The sequence below is a fragment of the Pteronotus mesoamericanus genome, unplaced genomic scaffold (assembly GCF_021234165.1).
Source record: "Pteronotus mesoamericanus isolate MK-2021 breed Mesoamerican mustached bat unplaced genomic scaffold, CSHL_Meso_final contig_25, whole genome shotgun sequence".
NCBI classification, from domain to species: domain Eukaryota; kingdom Metazoa; phylum Chordata; class Mammalia; order Chiroptera; family Mormoopidae; genus Pteronotus; species Pteronotus mesoamericanus.
In genome coordinates, this window is record NW_026555105.1 from 26,877,835 (window position 1) to 26,894,288 (window position 16,454).

The following is a 16,454-nucleotide window of genomic DNA, read 5'->3' on the forward strand; positions in this document are numbered from 1 at the left end:
GTTAGGTGTGACCCTGTGACTAAGTCCCTTCATTGGAAATGTGACCAGAAATGGCGCATGTGTCTCTTGGCAGCCTACCCTTAAAATCTGCCAGGAATGCTCCACCATGCACTTTCCCCTTTTGACTGGCTGGGATGAAAGTGACCACAGCCACCTTAGTTAGAAGCCATGTTAGAAAAAGCCTCTCTTGACTTGGGTCCCAGAAAAACCTGCCTAAAGCAGAGCCATTTCTGCCTGGATGCCTGAGGTGGGCTAAGTGCAAATAAAAATCTTGTTCTAAAAGGTCCTAAATTTGGGGAGCCTGTTAACAGTCTAGACTAGCCTAATACAGTTATCAACTTCAAGTTCACGTTGTAAGAACAAGTCCTGTTACTGTGGAACACGTTCCAAAGAGCCTTCATGACTGGGGTGAAGCAGGGGGTTGCATTTAGTAGCTCAGTGTCGTGGACTTCCAAAGATACAGGTTCTGCTCCCTCCAAGGGTGAGCAGCCACGTTCATGTAGGCTGAGGCACTGCTGAACGGGTATTTTTCATTACATAGACCGGTATATATTCTGAGTCAGTTTCTCTGAGGGAAGAACTTAGTGTTATGGAAATTTAATCATTTTACTACACATCCCCCTATTTTTCAAAAGTGAAAAATTTCATCCCCATTATTTTAGCCCCCAAGAGTGTCTGCAAGTCACCTCACCTGCTTTAATGATGGGAAGGGTTAGGTGCAGACCCGCCTTCTGAATACCCTAGGAAGCCAGGTCAGCCCAGTGTCTTGAAGCGTTAGAGCAGCCTCACTTGCCATCTGCGCCAACCCTGGCCTCCCCCAGACCTCAGGACGGAGCCCTGGGTGGTGAGCGCAGTGAGTTTCTATGGACACACAATGGGCTGTGACAAGGAGCCCTCTGACAGTTCTTCCTTGGTGATGTGCACTTTCCAGAACAGCCGAAGGCACATGGTTTGGGTTTCACCAGGCCGGGGAGGAAAGAGGAAAAGTAGACTGGATTGAGGGTGGATACACAGGAAAATTATCTTTATAACAAAGCAATATTTCTCACTGCCTAAGCAAATGACTTTTGTGAAAATACTTATATAAAAAGCAATGGATTGTTTTGATTTTACTCAGTTGTCATTATCCTTAGGTTTTAAGGCAAATGGGAACTTACATAAAATGAAAACTTACAGGGTCAGGGATTATGTACAATTTTGTGATTAAGGTGCTTTGCAAGTCAGGCAATGTACTGCTAGAAACTCCCGTCTTGATTCCAGTTGCTGCAAATACTAGTTAAGGAAGCAAAGAATACATGGATGAAGAGAAAAATAATTAAGTATCACTGGGCTAAATAATCAAGACTATTACAAAGAATATAAATAAATTTATAACATATTGAAATACAAGTAAGTATCTTCAGTATAAAAATTGCCTCTGCACAAAGAAGCTATTTAGTAACAAATACAATGAAACTATATTGGAAACACATCACTGGTGCATGAGTCACACATATACAATGTCACAGTTCACAGGAAACTTGACTGAGAATAAGCCATCTGAAGGCCATGTGCTGGTCTGAAGCTATCACAGGCCTTTCAACTGAACCTCCTGGTTCAGGAAAGCTGCTCAAAAAGCTTGTGTCAAGGGTCTCATCTCATCAGATTTGATGATACCATGTTTAGTTTTTCAAGGCAAGCTATAATCCCCAAGAGCATCAAAATGGAGGACTGAGGTAAAGAGATACTGAACAAGGAATCTTTTTTGTTGGCACAAAAGATTTAAATGAACACTTTCCAAAATGCTGTTATATTTGATATGGTGGGTACACCACATATTTATAACACTGGCAGAAATAACACTTCAATCCTGTGATAAAGCACAGGTAAATACTGGTACATCAGCAAAAGCACCGATCTCCTTTATTTCTCTCACTTCATGCCAATTTAAGATTATATGCTGTAATCTCAGGAACACCCTATTTTGTCTTTGTGTGTGTGACTGTTTAATCCATCCTGTAGAACATACAGGGTCCACTCTTCAAGGACTTGGTAATAAAAAGTCACACGTTAAGTACTTGTCCTGAAAGACATTTTATCCTCTACGCCAAAGGTGTTACAGGATGCAGGCTCTACAGGCTTGCGTGTACCCCAATCACAGAGCACCACCATAGCTGTCAACTAGGGGTTTTGGCCATCAGTCAACATTTAGCTTTTGCCAGCGTCAGACACCCAACTGGCCAAAGCTTGTTTACTTTTTTACTATAGTCGTTATTTCAAATTTCTTTACGTAGAGGCCTGTGGCTAGCAGAGGTTGCATGCAGGAGCCCAGGCTGTGCGCGCCCATGCAGTGAGCTGAATGGGCCCCGCCTCTCACCCATCCGATGCTTGTAGTCCAAAGGGAATGAGAGACATGGGATTGGCTACGAATGCTGCCTCAGTCCGAGGCCTCTGGGCAAGCTGGGACGGTGTAGCAGAACTAGATGAGTAATAGAAGAAACTAAGAAAAAGGTAGCTAAGTTTCAACCTTTCCTTCTAATCAACAGAAAGGCACCTGCTGCAACTCACACCTACAGCACTGCACTCCCACTTCAAAATCCACTTACTTTTCATTCACCTAATTTTGATTTATACAAAATACTATTTTGCAATTAAAAACTGACGTTGCAATATAGGGGAGCATGATTATTTTTCACTCTTTAAATCAAAATTGTGTTCCCATGTACTTGACTTCCAGAATAACAAACAGGGTATTAACAGGAAAAATGGTTCTCACAGCCAGGCATTTAAACTTTTAATAAATTCTCTTTTCCAAGTTGCTTTTCTCCCCTCCAATTTTTTAAAACTATTGCTTAAGAAGAAAAGGCGTTTTAAAAAATTATATAATTAGGTACTATTTGGGGTCCAATTGGAAATTGGCCTCACATTTCTAAAAAGCTAAAGTTGATTTCATTTCTGCTCCACTTCAAAAAAATCATTTTATTATGAGGGAGGGGAAGATTATACAGAAAAAGCAAACTGAAACCTTTCTTATTCTATAACCCTGAACTTGAAGATCTTTGAAAACGTGCTTCCACTGATTGTAGGAGAGAGAGAAATCCAGTGACAGGAAAGCCCACCGACCTCAGCAATGAGAATGACCCAGAAAAACCTTCCTGGCACCAGGGAGCTGGAGCTGCCACCATCAGAAGGATGGCACTTCAGACAAAGACGTGACAGACACCTACCTGGTCGGATGGAAAGGAAATTTTGCTCCCAGGTGGGAGCAAAAGTCAAGATTTTCCAGTCCCTCATTTCTCTAATGGCCTCAAACTGAAAGTCTTGCTGCTGTCACAAGAGAAAAACTACTGGTGACTCTTTCGGGAGGGCAGTGGGCAGGGGAAGGGGATCAAACCATTTTACTGAGGGCCGTCAGGGAGGGTCACAGGGCTGGGAGGACAAGATCTGGCATCCCTGGCCCAACTGGGATCTCCCAGCTTCACGGCCGCGCAGGCTGGTCGCCCTTAATGAACTTCACCACGCTGGGGGATGAGACTGTCAGGTAGCTGAGCTGGAAAGATTAAAAAAAAACCACCTCCAAAAATTGGATTCTAGCAGAATAAAAAGTCCCTTTGTGTGAGGCTTGCAACAGGCTCATTCAAGTATAGGATAGCAAGTTTCAGAACCTCCCCTTCCCACCAGTGATCCAGTGTTCAAAGTTCACAGAAGGAAAGGGTTATCTAAACAGCCAGATAAGAGTATACTGCATATTTCTTTTTAAAAGTGACAGAAAACTTTTGAATTTCATAAACCCGCACTACTTATTATTCTGTCCAGACCCAAGGGGTGTAGAGTCAACTTTAGTCATCTTTCATAAGCTTGGAATCTAATTTTATGAATTTATTCTAAGACATAAATCAGGTACGGCAGAAGGAGATGGATGGATTTTTTTAAAAGAACTTGGGCCCCTTGGGTACTCTTAGTAGATTGAGCATTGAGAGAATTACAGGGATAAAATTCTTTACAAGATTAAGGAAGAAGGAAATGAAACCAAATCTTTCATTTCCAGATATTCACTTTCATTAATTCTTTCACCAAAAGGACATCACTGAAGGAAAACCAGAAATGGTTTTCAGTTATTAAAGTGGTTCAAGACCAGGGAACCCCTGGAGATGGAAACAAAACAACACAGTGTTCAAGTGTCCTTCACAAGGCTACCTTGTACTGGCGAAGCTTAGGGGACTTCTGGATTGAAAAAAAAAAACAAACAGTGCTAAAAGAACTTTTCGAAAAATATTGCATTTTGGCAAAAAACAATAAAACTCTCTCCTGTAAAATCCCTACTTCCTCTGAATCTCCAAAGGTTACAATGCTGTATTCGAGAGGCTCGGCAGTCACAGTTCCATGGCTGTGGTTCTTGAGTACCTAAACCCTTAAGTTGAGTAAACGCAGCTGATGTCAACCGGGCTGCTGTCTGAGCCCTCTCACTAAAGAAGTACTGTGGGGAGTGTGGGCGGCCTGCGGGCCCACGGTGGGAACGCTGGAAATAACTCAAGGTAAGAAGTAAAACCTAATAAAGGAGATTTAGAGTCAGGATGACTTCCAAGCTCTTTTCTACAATATGCAGGGCCCTCTCAATTTCTACTTCTACCAAAGGGACACTACTATGATGTCTGATGTTTCTTACAGGAATTTAACAAAAATTATATATTTAACACAAGAGGAAGCGTAACTTCTGCTACACCTGGGATGGTCAGGCTGCTTTGCTTTCACTGCGGGGCCTGCAGCCTTGACAATGAGCAGTACTCCCGAGGGCTGGGAATTACTTCCTCAGACCCAAGCTCTCTAGCCCAAGCAGGTAAACTTAAACTTGTGTTCATCCCAAGCCCCCAAACTTATCCTAACACCACGTATCCTGATTGTCATGCCTGAAAGTTCTCATTATTAGACATTGGGCTTCATGCCATGCGACCACATGTCTAGAGATCACTTTCTTTAGAAGAGAAGCTCGCTCACTCAGGAAACAATGAGGGTTTGGTTTAAACTGAAGTCCAGAGGGAAGCTGACATATTCTTCTGCTCTGTATTCTTGGAAATACTGTCTTTAAGCCGATGGCCCCTTATCAGCATGCTGACTTTTGCGCTGCCGCAGTGTGTCTTCCGCCACCTCTGTGTCAGGTGAGCGGGGCTGCTCAGGGGCATCTTCCTCAGTCTCGTCAGGTTCTACTTCCTCCTGGGCCTCCCTCAGGGGCCCCTGGTCCTGGGCGTCACTCCTCTCCTCATCCACACCAGCAGCCAGGTTGTCCTCCTCCTCGTCCTCCTCTGCTTCGTCCTCATCGCCAAGGTCTTCCTTCTCCTCTTCATCGTCTACAAGACTGTCCTTGTTTTCTTCTTCATTTGAATCATCTCTTTCCTCCTCTGCATCCTGCAACTGGTCCGCCCTATGAGCCTCCTCAGACTTCCGATTCTGCTCTGTAGAGGGAAAAGAGGGGAACAGCCTCTGAATAAACAATGGTCATTCAGCAATCACATAACTGTGTTTGCCTGTGAAATAAAAAAGGGGGTGGGCACGTGGCAGTTTTCTCCATACTGAAGCTGTTATTACACAGGACAGACCACTGATGGGCATCCCAGCCCTGTTCAGGGCTCCTCCGTCCCTCTCAGGAGATTTCACTGACTGTGTTGACTTTGGCAGAGCATGTTGGACAGGGAAGGCAAAGGTCCCACAGGCTTTGTATTTTGTACCTTGTAGAAAGCTCAGTGACCAACTCACTGGTCATGGGAAATAGTTCACCACATGACAGGCTGGGCCAATCCGAGTTCCCCAGCAGTTTTTGGCCAGGGTCAGAAGGAAAAGCGTTCTCTCTTTCTACAGCAATTGCTATTGCTGTTGACAGCTACTGAATCAGTCACATAGAAAGAGAAATCTAACATCTCTTGGGCTGGGCTTGAATCTAGAATATCCCTGGAGTTTTGGTTACTTGTGCTAATATATTTTTCTTTCTTTTTCCTAAGTTGCATTACACTGGCTTTCTGTTACTTCTAAGAATTCTAAGGTACGTAATAATACCTTATAATTACAGTTATGTTCCACATTACAACATCACAACCAACAATGCACTGCATATGCTACAGCAGTCCCACAAGATTATAACAGAGCTGGAAAATTCCTATCATGGCCCTCGTGATGTAGCAGCTGCCATGTATCACTTGTGTGTTTGTGGCGATGCTGGTGTGAACAAACCTGCTCTGCTGCTACCTGTATAAAAGCATCACACATATAGTTACAGCAGCAGACTGTATCATCTATGCATGTGTAAGTGCACTCTCTGATGGCTGCACAAAGACTAAATCACACCTAACAATACACCTCTCCTAAGTCTCATAAGTATTCCAGTGGTTAAGCGGTGCTTTACTGTGTCTATGGAAGTCTCAAAGCCTTGAAAACTTCAAAAACTAAAAAGAAATATAAGCTTATTTAAACTTCGACATAAATTTCAACAATTACAAAGTCTCATAAAAGTCTTCATGCAAAATTTCAAAAATAGGATGGAAAACATGCAAAATTTCAAAAATAGGATTGAAAACGTGCTCTTTGGTCTCAGCAACAGTGTGGAACAGTACAAAGACTTATGGATACTTTTTGTAAAGCACTTTGAATAGTAACTGGCACACAGTAGAGAGCTGATAAATGGGAGTTCCCCTCCCTCTCTCCCTTTTCTTTCCATTTTGAATGAAGAAAAAAAGGTGTCAACTGATTCATGAAGGGGAAGAGAAATTGCCACAATGAAATATTCCTTAATTTAAGAGAGAAAAAAAGGGCATTTTTTTTATTCAGGTCTATCTAGAGAACATATTTCAAGGAATTTGGTAGCGGTGGTGGTTTGGTAACCTAGCAAATCGGGGTAAAATCCACCACCTACATGAGCACAAAAGGGCACAACACAGAATTCCAAAAATACTCTGCTGCATCAGTTTATCGTACTTACCAGGGTGTTCAGACAAACGCTGGGGAGCTGGCGCATAGAAACACTCTGATATTACCACCAAGACCTGGAAGGGGGAAAATGCGATTTTGTATTGAGTAGATGGGACTTTTATTACCAAGGAACCTCAACATTAAGCCTAGAAAAGACTTATGGAACACAAGCCTCAACTTTGTCTCTCATTAGCTATGAGGCCTGACAAGTGACTTAAATGCCCCTCGCTTGTACTCTCTCTTGAAAAAATGGCTTTGGGCTAGCCTAACATCAAGGGCTGTTTTACATCCAACAGTACATAATTCTGCTATGCAGTCTTTCTTTTCAAAAACTGGGAATAAAACATACTTTCTCAGTTCTAGATCTATTTTCTGGTTGGGAGAATCATTCCCTTGGAATGCGCCACTTTCTGAACCACTAAGAAGGGCATATTTAATATCAGTGTGTACAGGGGAACAGTCCCTTCCTCTTCATCTTCCATTCCAGGCTGTTATTTTCAGGTTTCAGCTCTTACCCAGGAAGATACAGATGGACATGTATCTAAGAAGAGCAGACGAATTTACTATCTTTCATGGACAGTGGCATTTTTCAGTGGGAGGTTCTGTGTAGTCACTGGTCATCGGCATGCAGAAAAATAATCTACCTAAGCACCAAAATTTAGACAGCTTCTATACCAAGCGACATGGAGACCAGAGGCAAAACATTGCTGCCTGTGTTTTCCATTGTTTTTCTCCTTGTCCAGTGGTTTGCTGTCTTCCACCCTTCAGAGCAGAGTTACTATGGCAGAAAATGATGCTGCCAAAGTGATTTGATTCATAGCCTATGCACTTAGCGATCTTTCCATATTGGTTTAAAATCCAAAATATATACTGGATTTCTAAAACCAAGCTCTTTGTTTACATGTGAAAACAACATCTAATAAAATTCTTCACCTATGACTAGGTTCAATCAAGAAAACAACAAATATCAAACTAGCAGCCTTGTTTTGACTTTTCATCTTTTAAAATTAGGCACAAATAGGAAACTTAATAGTCAGGCTTATGGGAAATGATGACTTGATCAGGAAATTCTTTTCCATGGAAATCATCCAGCCCCTCAGGGCCACCACATCGGATAAATGCCACAAACACTCTTTGAGGGAAGGAGAGCCTCCAAGGTCATCAGGACCACGCTTCACCTGACTGCAGGCCTGGGCTCTCCTTCCAGCCCCCAGTTCATGGCAAAAATGACTCCAAGCACTAAACCGCATACCTGAAGACCTCACTCAAGACAAAAATTCTAGGTGTCATGTGTTTCAACACATATCACAACTGGAAAAAAGCATTTTAAGTAGAGATAATATGTATGCTATTCTATGAAAATGTATTAAACAATTTATGAGTCTATTACTGATTTGAAATTATTATTTTGTTAAAAAAGTTCTCTTCCCTTCTTATAAAGGAATAATATATCACTTAATCACCTGAATAATCTTGAATCAACTCTCTTCTTCCTTTGAGTCAAGCCTCTAATAGCCTTCCTATACTGATTATTTGAATCTAAGTTTCCAAATGAACTTAGGGCATAGGTAGGCCTGACATAGTCAACCTCAAAGATAAAATTCTAAAACTCTTTAGGCTGAGAAGACTTTTCAATGGTCTTAAATAGGCTCACACTCAACCTACAATCTCTATAACTCCACCTTAGAATGTTCTAGGATCTCATGCTGTTCCCCCTACAAGAACCTCATACTTGCATGTCTCCAGAATATACCACAAGAAAAATCTACCACTACACAGTAGATGGGAGTACATTTACATTGAAAGTCAAATTTATATCTGAAGTCAAAATCTTTAGGCTGGAGCATTAGGGATATGTTAATAGCAGTTAAGATTAATGCATCAGAATGGAACACACCCAGGGCCTAATGAATGACATCTAAGTTCCATCCCCACCCAGGCAGTTAACATCATTAGTCGTATCTCAAATATAAACCATAATATGAAGTAAGCATGCTCACGGCAAAATAAAATTGAGCCTCCTGGCTCCCCGGACTTTGTCATACTAATGACTTGCTAAAGCTATAAAGACAATTGCTAATATTTTTAACTTATTGTTAAAAAGACTTTGCTAAAGAGCCAACATTCATTATAAAATGTAAGGACAGGCTTTGAAGATAATCTTAACTAAAAATCTATCCTTTTTTATATAAATTTTTAGTAATCCTCACTTATTCCTGTCATATAGCATTTAGGAGCTACGGGGTTAATATGTAGTTTAAGGGCTTTTAAAATTTATATTAATTAGTTTAAGGCTCAATCAAATTGATCAAGTGTAGGCAAAGAGGAAGATTAAAAAATTTTATCAGAGTAAAACATGCTAAAACACATACATATAGTTGCCTATACAGTTAAATAAATAAATGTATTATTCCAACTCCTCCTAAAATAGCTAGGGAGAAAACACACAGATACTTACTGGACACTGACTGTCACACCCAAAGAAGAAGCAGTGATGTGCTTTGCATCCTACTTTTTCCCACAATATTGACTATCCTTTTGATTAAGTCTACTTTGGGAAAACCAGAGTGTATGTATAAGTAGCTGGCCAGGACTAGAGGTTTAGTTGACAGATATGAATAAGAAAAAACCATCCTATCTACTTAAGGAACAGAATCACAGTTTTGGCCTTAACACCACAGTGTCCTCATCAAGTCGGAATGTGTGCAATCACAGCTGACTGGGCTGTCTTGGGAACTATGAATTAAAATACAGTCTCTCTCTCTTCTTTCACCGCTGCCTATATTTTGGGCAGCACACATCTTCATAATATTTAAGGGATAGGATTAGGAGTAATGATTTAATGAATTTTCCATTGTATCTCCAACTACCATTGAAAGCGATATCAAACAAGGAAATACCACCTAACTGCTTAGACTACACACAAAATTATGTTTATGTGCTTTTTCTTTCTTGGCTGCTTTGAAGTTTTGCATGAAACCCATTTGACTTTAAAGACAAGGAAAGATTAGCATCATCTCTTACCAGACCCATGAGAAGGCCAAGAATCAAGGTGGCTATGACGAAAAAGACGTAAGAACACCAAGCAGGAATTCCAAGGGTCACTGTGAAATAGTTGTGAAGATGCTGTAATCAAAGAAAAAAATTACTTATAATAAGGACCTAAAATGTTTAAATCTATCTCTCTAGCTATAACTCAAGTTTGCAAATTGTTTCCACATATAAGAACTTCCACAAAGGTTATCCGGTTGTTTATGCCTTTATGGTTTTTCAAGAACTAGTCAAACTACAAAACTGAGAATCTGAGAGTTAATACTCAAGGTTATACCTAGTATGAGTTTTAGTTTTTGGGAGTTCGTGATCTGATAGAACTGTGGTAGAATTATTTTTCTAGTGCCTTCTTCCAAGATGATAAGATTTTTTGGTCACTCTCTGCTAATAATTACATACACGTCAATTTTTTTACTCATAATATAACAGCCATAAAAATTAAACTCCTTGGGCCTAACTTTTAAGTAGAACTAAATATACTACTTACAGAATATCAACCATTTAAAGTACCTCCATACTTCCTTTTTCTAGTCAGACACTGGTTTCTCTATCCCTATCCATCCTAAACAACTTTCCTACATCACCATAAAACCTAAAATGCCGTAGTAGACAGAAGGTTTTCCCAGATATCTCATTCTGAGGAAATGAAATATCATCAGGCTTTGAGTAGAGTGCACGTCCCTTTATGCTTACTGTTCCCTGGAACTCTATTTGATATCAAAGACTTAAAAAGAATGAACAGACAATCTGAGCTAGAAATTATTTCCATGCTAAAATTACACAAAAATTACAAATATGAACTGGCAATTTGGAGTCAAAGCCCACTTACATATGAACTTACAGGAGCCATGTTTCCTCATGATGCTCTAGTGATGACTGGTTTTAGGTCATTACAGCTTCAAAAACAGTCGTTCACTATACTCCCAGCAATTACTGGGAACACAAGGAAATGGCTCCAAGCAGAATGCCATCAGCAGGCAGAGGGAAAAAGTGAACGACTTGTCTAGAATAGATGAGGCAGCTAAAACTGGGTCCAAGCTTCTATTTTAATTTAATATTGTATTTCTCAAAACCTAAATCACTCAAGTATCTCCCATTGGTTTCTCAGTTCATAAGTGTCAATACAATTAAATAATATATTTCACTCTGGTTTCAGTCTGAATGATAAACAGAAAAAAAAAGCTGTTCAACTAATCTTGAAAAATCTGAGCTCTCTTCTCTCCAATTTCCTATTCAGTTGAAGAGACAGATCTAAAGACTCAGAAAGTATTTTAAACACTGACATGTAATCAAAGTGTTTAATAAATATTTGTTAGGTAAGTAAAAGATATTAGCAAATCCTTAAATTATTCATAGGAAATGCAAACAACTTTGATTTCTAAAACTGTCATCTGTCCTCTGTTGACTACACTGGTCATCATTCTGTCTTCAGCCAGGGCAATAGTTTATTAAGAATAATCCAGCCCTGGCTGGTGTGGCGCACGGGTTGAGCGCTGGTCTGTAAAATGAAAAGTCACAGGTTCAATTCCTGGTCAGGGCACATGCCTGGGTTGCAGGCCACGTTCCCAGTTAGGGTGAGGCCAGGTCCACAGTTGGGGGCCTGCTGAGAGGCAATCAATCGCTGTTTCTCTCACACATCAATGTTTCTTTCCCTCTCTTCCTCCCTCCCTTCCCTTCTCTATAAATAATTAATTAATTGATTGAATTAAAAAAGGATAACCCAATATTCGAGAACCCAGGAGGCAAAATAAATACTGAGATATTAAAATGTTTTATTAAAACTCTTTTCAGTAGAAGTTATAAAATATACTGCACAGGTCTCTACTTTAGAAAATTCTATGTATTAAACATAGTTTATGCTTTTCCTGATGACTCAGTACTGTCATCAGGATTAATCTCTGCAATGTGCCAAAGAATGAGAAGGTAAGAGAAAGCCAGTCTGCCTTTGTGCTGACCCATGGATGTAAGCACTCTGGAACTTGCTTTATAAATAATATCTGCGCATTTGCCTTACTCACATGGTTGGAATGAGTAATGTACAGTTTTAAGTCCTTCTAGGTGGTATCTTATGCCTTTTCTGCAAAATGAATGACTAAAGTAACCCTCAAGAAACTTTCTATTTTCAAGAAAGCAGTAAATTATTTGCCTTTGTGTCATTTGCATTCTGAGTCACACATTTCTTCTCCACTTCAATGTTCTTGTATCAATTTACACTTTAAAGGATTTGTCTGAGCTTCTTAGAGAAATCTTGATAGAACTCTGGTAGAATGAGGTCTTTTAGGTGATTATTACTAAAGTCTCATTAATCAGGTTGTATTTCACAACTGCATACATAAATCTTTATCTGTTTACTGTATCTGAGTCCATGACAGTTTTGGAGCACCTTAAGAGTGTTGAGGTTCTTGCCCTGGCCTGATAGCTCAGCTGGTTAGAGCATCATCCTGATATAAAGGTTGTGGTCAGGGCACATACAGAAATGAATGAATGATTGCATAAATAAATGGAAGAACAAATCAATGTTTCTTTCTTTCATATCAATAAATAAAAAAAATTTATCTTAAAGACTGTTAGGGTTCTTGGTTCTAGGTACTTGAAGTATATATATATATATATATATATATATATATATATACTTCATATATATATATTTCCAGGTAATTGCAGATTAATACAGATCTAATTCAGTTTTAGGTTTCTCTGTTTCTGTTTCAATTGCCAGGCAAATGACAGTGTTCACTTGTGGAAAAATACTAATCCTTGTTGAGTATTATATGTGCTCCTACACGGAAACATCCTACTCTGTGTCCTTAAAATACACAAAAATCTTGCCTGATGGGCCTGATATCTTATATTGTGACTGAGGACCGAGTTAGAGCCAATTTGGGGCTACATACAGATTTCAGTATGAAGACTGAATGGAGAGACCATTAAAGTAGAATACTTGAGAACATTCCAACCAGAAGTGAGATGAATAAGGAATGGAGACAGGCCAACACATTCACATATCGGAGGCAGAGCCTTCCCTGGCCAAGGAGGCCGGGACCCCCTCTGAAGCCTGAACTACGGAACCACTGCAGGTCAGGGAAGGGGAGCTGCCCGTGGGCACCCACCCACCCAGCTCATCGTCGCACAGTCTCATTCACAGCTGGGATGGCCCACAAGGACAGAGAACCTTTCAGATTCATATCCTACCTACGTCACAGGAGAGACTCTGAGGAGTTTGGGGACAAGCCCTAATTCCTTTTCACTGATCAGAATCCTCAAAATATATTCTCTGTGTGGTAGAAGCTCAGAAAGACTTCTTCAGCGATGGCCAAGAGTTCATCCCGTCCACACCATACCCTAACCCTTGCAGCCTGCTGTGGGCACTCAGTGTGTGTGGATGTGTACCACCTCATTTTAATAGTGTTCTAGATATTAGGTACAAGGAAAAAAACAGTAAGAGAAGAGATGCCACTGTCTATCAGTAAAATACAGGGGATATTTTAGAGTTTTGAATTATACTCTTATTATTCTCCAGTCCAAATACTCATGGCCTTTAATTCTGATCATGCGACATTTATAGAGCATTAGATCTCCTCCGTCACACAGATTATCCTCCCAAAGATGAAGCACACCTTACTGTACCTAAAATTTGCCATATGCCTACACAAAATATTAACATTGAGAAGAGGTAAGTTACTGTATTAGCTTAGTGAGCAACACAAATTCAGCAAATCAAAAAAATTATATTTAAATACATTCACATGCTGAACCTAGTTAGTAAAAATACACATTGTACAACTGACATAGAATGCTATTTTAATACTGACAGACTGTTAAAAAATAAATGAATAAAAACAAAACATTCCTTGTTGCCTAATCAGAGGGGAAAAGTAAAATAATGATGACAACAATAATGAATGAATAAAACTAACAAAAACAGTTATCAAGTACATACTAGGTGCCAGGTTCTATGCTAAGCATCCGTGCTGTAGTAACTACATTTTATAGCAGGAAAAACAAATGGGTTCAGAGACATTCACACAAGATAGAAAAGAGGAAGATAATGCTTCCCTGCATCTCTGCAGCCAACTGTGAAGAGAGATGAGAAGACAGGAAGGCTGGAAAGTCTCTCCAAGCATTTGCCACAGACAAAATCTCAACCCCGGGCCCCTGACCCTGACTGTGGCGCCACTTTTGACAGCGGTGCTCCCCAAGGTCAGTCTTCTGCACGTCGCTCTCATGGCATCACCCTCACCTTGCACTCTCCTTTAGATTAACATTTTTCATCAACTTGAGTCATTTGTAAAACGTCGAATACAATTTTAAAAATACTGGTATTATAAATAGAAAGTCAGTATCAATTCTGTATCCAGAAGATGTCTACTCTGAGATGTTCCCCTAGTGGTCCATCTTCCAGGCTTTAGTGGCTCTTGTGAGGCAGGTAAATGTCAAGACTACACATAAGGATAGATATTATAGCTAAGGTGACAATGACTTCTTCTATGTGTCCACGTACAAATTTTAAATACATAGGGGAATACCATCATGACTAGAATGGGGAAACAATTTGAATACTGGTGATAGAAAGAACACTTGAGATAATCTACCCTTCCCCGACACTGTGGTACAAATTACCTATCGAGGACCCCTAGGATTCAAGCTGACAGCAGGAAGTTGATAGGATCTGGCTTATAAACTATTCAAGGGACTTCCTCACCTCAAGGGTTTACCCAAGCAAGAACATGGGAGGCTAGTATAGAGTTAAGAAAGCCAAATGCAGGATCCAACAAAACCCCTGAGTTCATAGGAACTCAGCTGTGTGGGTGTCTCCTCACCAAGTGATCCTGACATCCTGAACAGCAGCTTTCATTTCCAAAATACCAGGCCCAGCGAGCTTGGCTTCCTCCTAACCCCTAGGGCAGAAACTCAGGGACTTTAAGGAATCACTAGTTTGCTGGGCTTTGATCTTCTAGAAAGTTCTTTTTGTTCTATCTTTTTCACACAGAAAAAATCATTTTTAAAAAATCAGCCATAATTTCAGTATCAGAGATAGACATTATTGATATCTGATTAAGCTCTCTAGGTGTTTTCCTATATATAAATAAAAACTCCATATAAACGTAACAGTACACATACTGTTTTATCTTCACCCCACATACACAATTTTCTCTATGGAAGAACTTACATTAACCAACTACCCATTCAGGGAAGACTTTTGCTGAGAAAAGCCTGACTCCCAGGGTAAGAGATTGAGGATGGGCATCCGCAACCTCGCCTCACTGGCATTAGCCACTCAATCTTTCCTTCTTCCCTGTTTTTATCTTCTTTCTTGGAGACTTTATACTCTTTTAGTTCTGGGCATATTTTCTCGCTCAGTCTCTCCCACTGCATGCTGTGTTTTTCTTTTCATTGTTAATCTGGTTGCATTACCTTTTTTTTTTTTTTTTATTGTCTAGATGTGATTTAAAGATTATGTTCCCTACAATCACATACTCAACACCGATAAAAGGAGCTTGGGCCAGGAAGAAGAGCCAGTTAAATTATCTACCTGACTTGGCTGGGTAGTCAGCTAGGAGGACTGTCTCCATAAGTGGTTCTGTAGGAGCAGCATGGTAAGACTGTGCCTAAAGGTTCATGTATTGAACTGGCCAACAGTTCTCTTTAGTTTTTTCCATAAAATAAAAGACACATTTTTCATTTTCACCAGTAACTTTATTGATTTGGATAATCTGAGTATTTAGCTATCTCCCACATGGTAGAACATTTACCGTTCTTGATATCTCAATTTGATCGCTATCAACTTCAACTGGTCTACCTGACCATGGAGCATGGTCCAGCGAGAAATATCCAGCACAAAACTTTGCAAAACCCTTTTGACACATTCAATCAGTCACAGCACTTTTTCCATACACTGCACAAATCTTTTTTTCTGTTTCAGTTGCATTTTTACCTTTCTTGAAACAATAAAGCATAATATGCCAAAAATGTTGCACATTTTCTTCCATCTTCAATACTAAAATGGCCACACAAAAATTCACTAATCTTAAGTTTTTTTTAAGTGCGCCCCGATATGACAGCTGTCACAAACAATCTAGCAAAATTGTTTTGAATGAAGTTAAGGACAACCTAGCATTCCTACAGCCATCTTACAGAAAAAAAACAAACTAACTTTTTGGCCAACCCAACAGAAACCAGAGACCAACAGGTAGCCAAGGAATGGATCCTACCAGGCCAGAGATCTTACTCTCTGCGAACACACAAGAGAGGTAAATTATAGAAACACAGATGGCATGAGCCCTTCCCAGAGATTTCATGAAAGGCTAGGGATTTGCTTTTAAGAAATAAAGCAACCAAAAAAGTTGTTAAGAGGCTTCGGCAAGCTGTATGATGATACAGAGGATAATATCAGATTTCTATTACAGATTTTTAAGGTAATGTATAAATACACATGAAAAGATCAAAATAATCTACAATTCTACCAA

The 16,454-nt window shown here is 39.9% G+C and overlaps 1 protein-coding gene across 1 annotated transcript in view; it reads right to left on the minus strand.

The window, feature by feature from the left end:
• Positions 1–900: 900 nt before the first annotated feature.
• The window catches only part of TMX4 (thioredoxin related transmembrane protein 4), a 42,381-nt gene continuing 26,827 nt past the window's right edge, over positions 901–16,454 (minus strand). Inside the window, exons 6-8 of the mRNA XM_054574033.1 lie at positions 9,961–10,062; positions 6,947–7,010; positions 901–5,429 (exon numbers count right to left, since the gene is read on the minus strand). Coding sequence (XP_054430008.1) covers positions 5,062–5,429; positions 6,947–7,010; positions 9,961–10,062 — 534 coding nt within the window. The 3' untranslated portion in view covers positions 901–5,061. The remainder of the gene's footprint in view (positions 5,430–6,946; positions 7,011–9,960; positions 10,063–16,454) is intronic.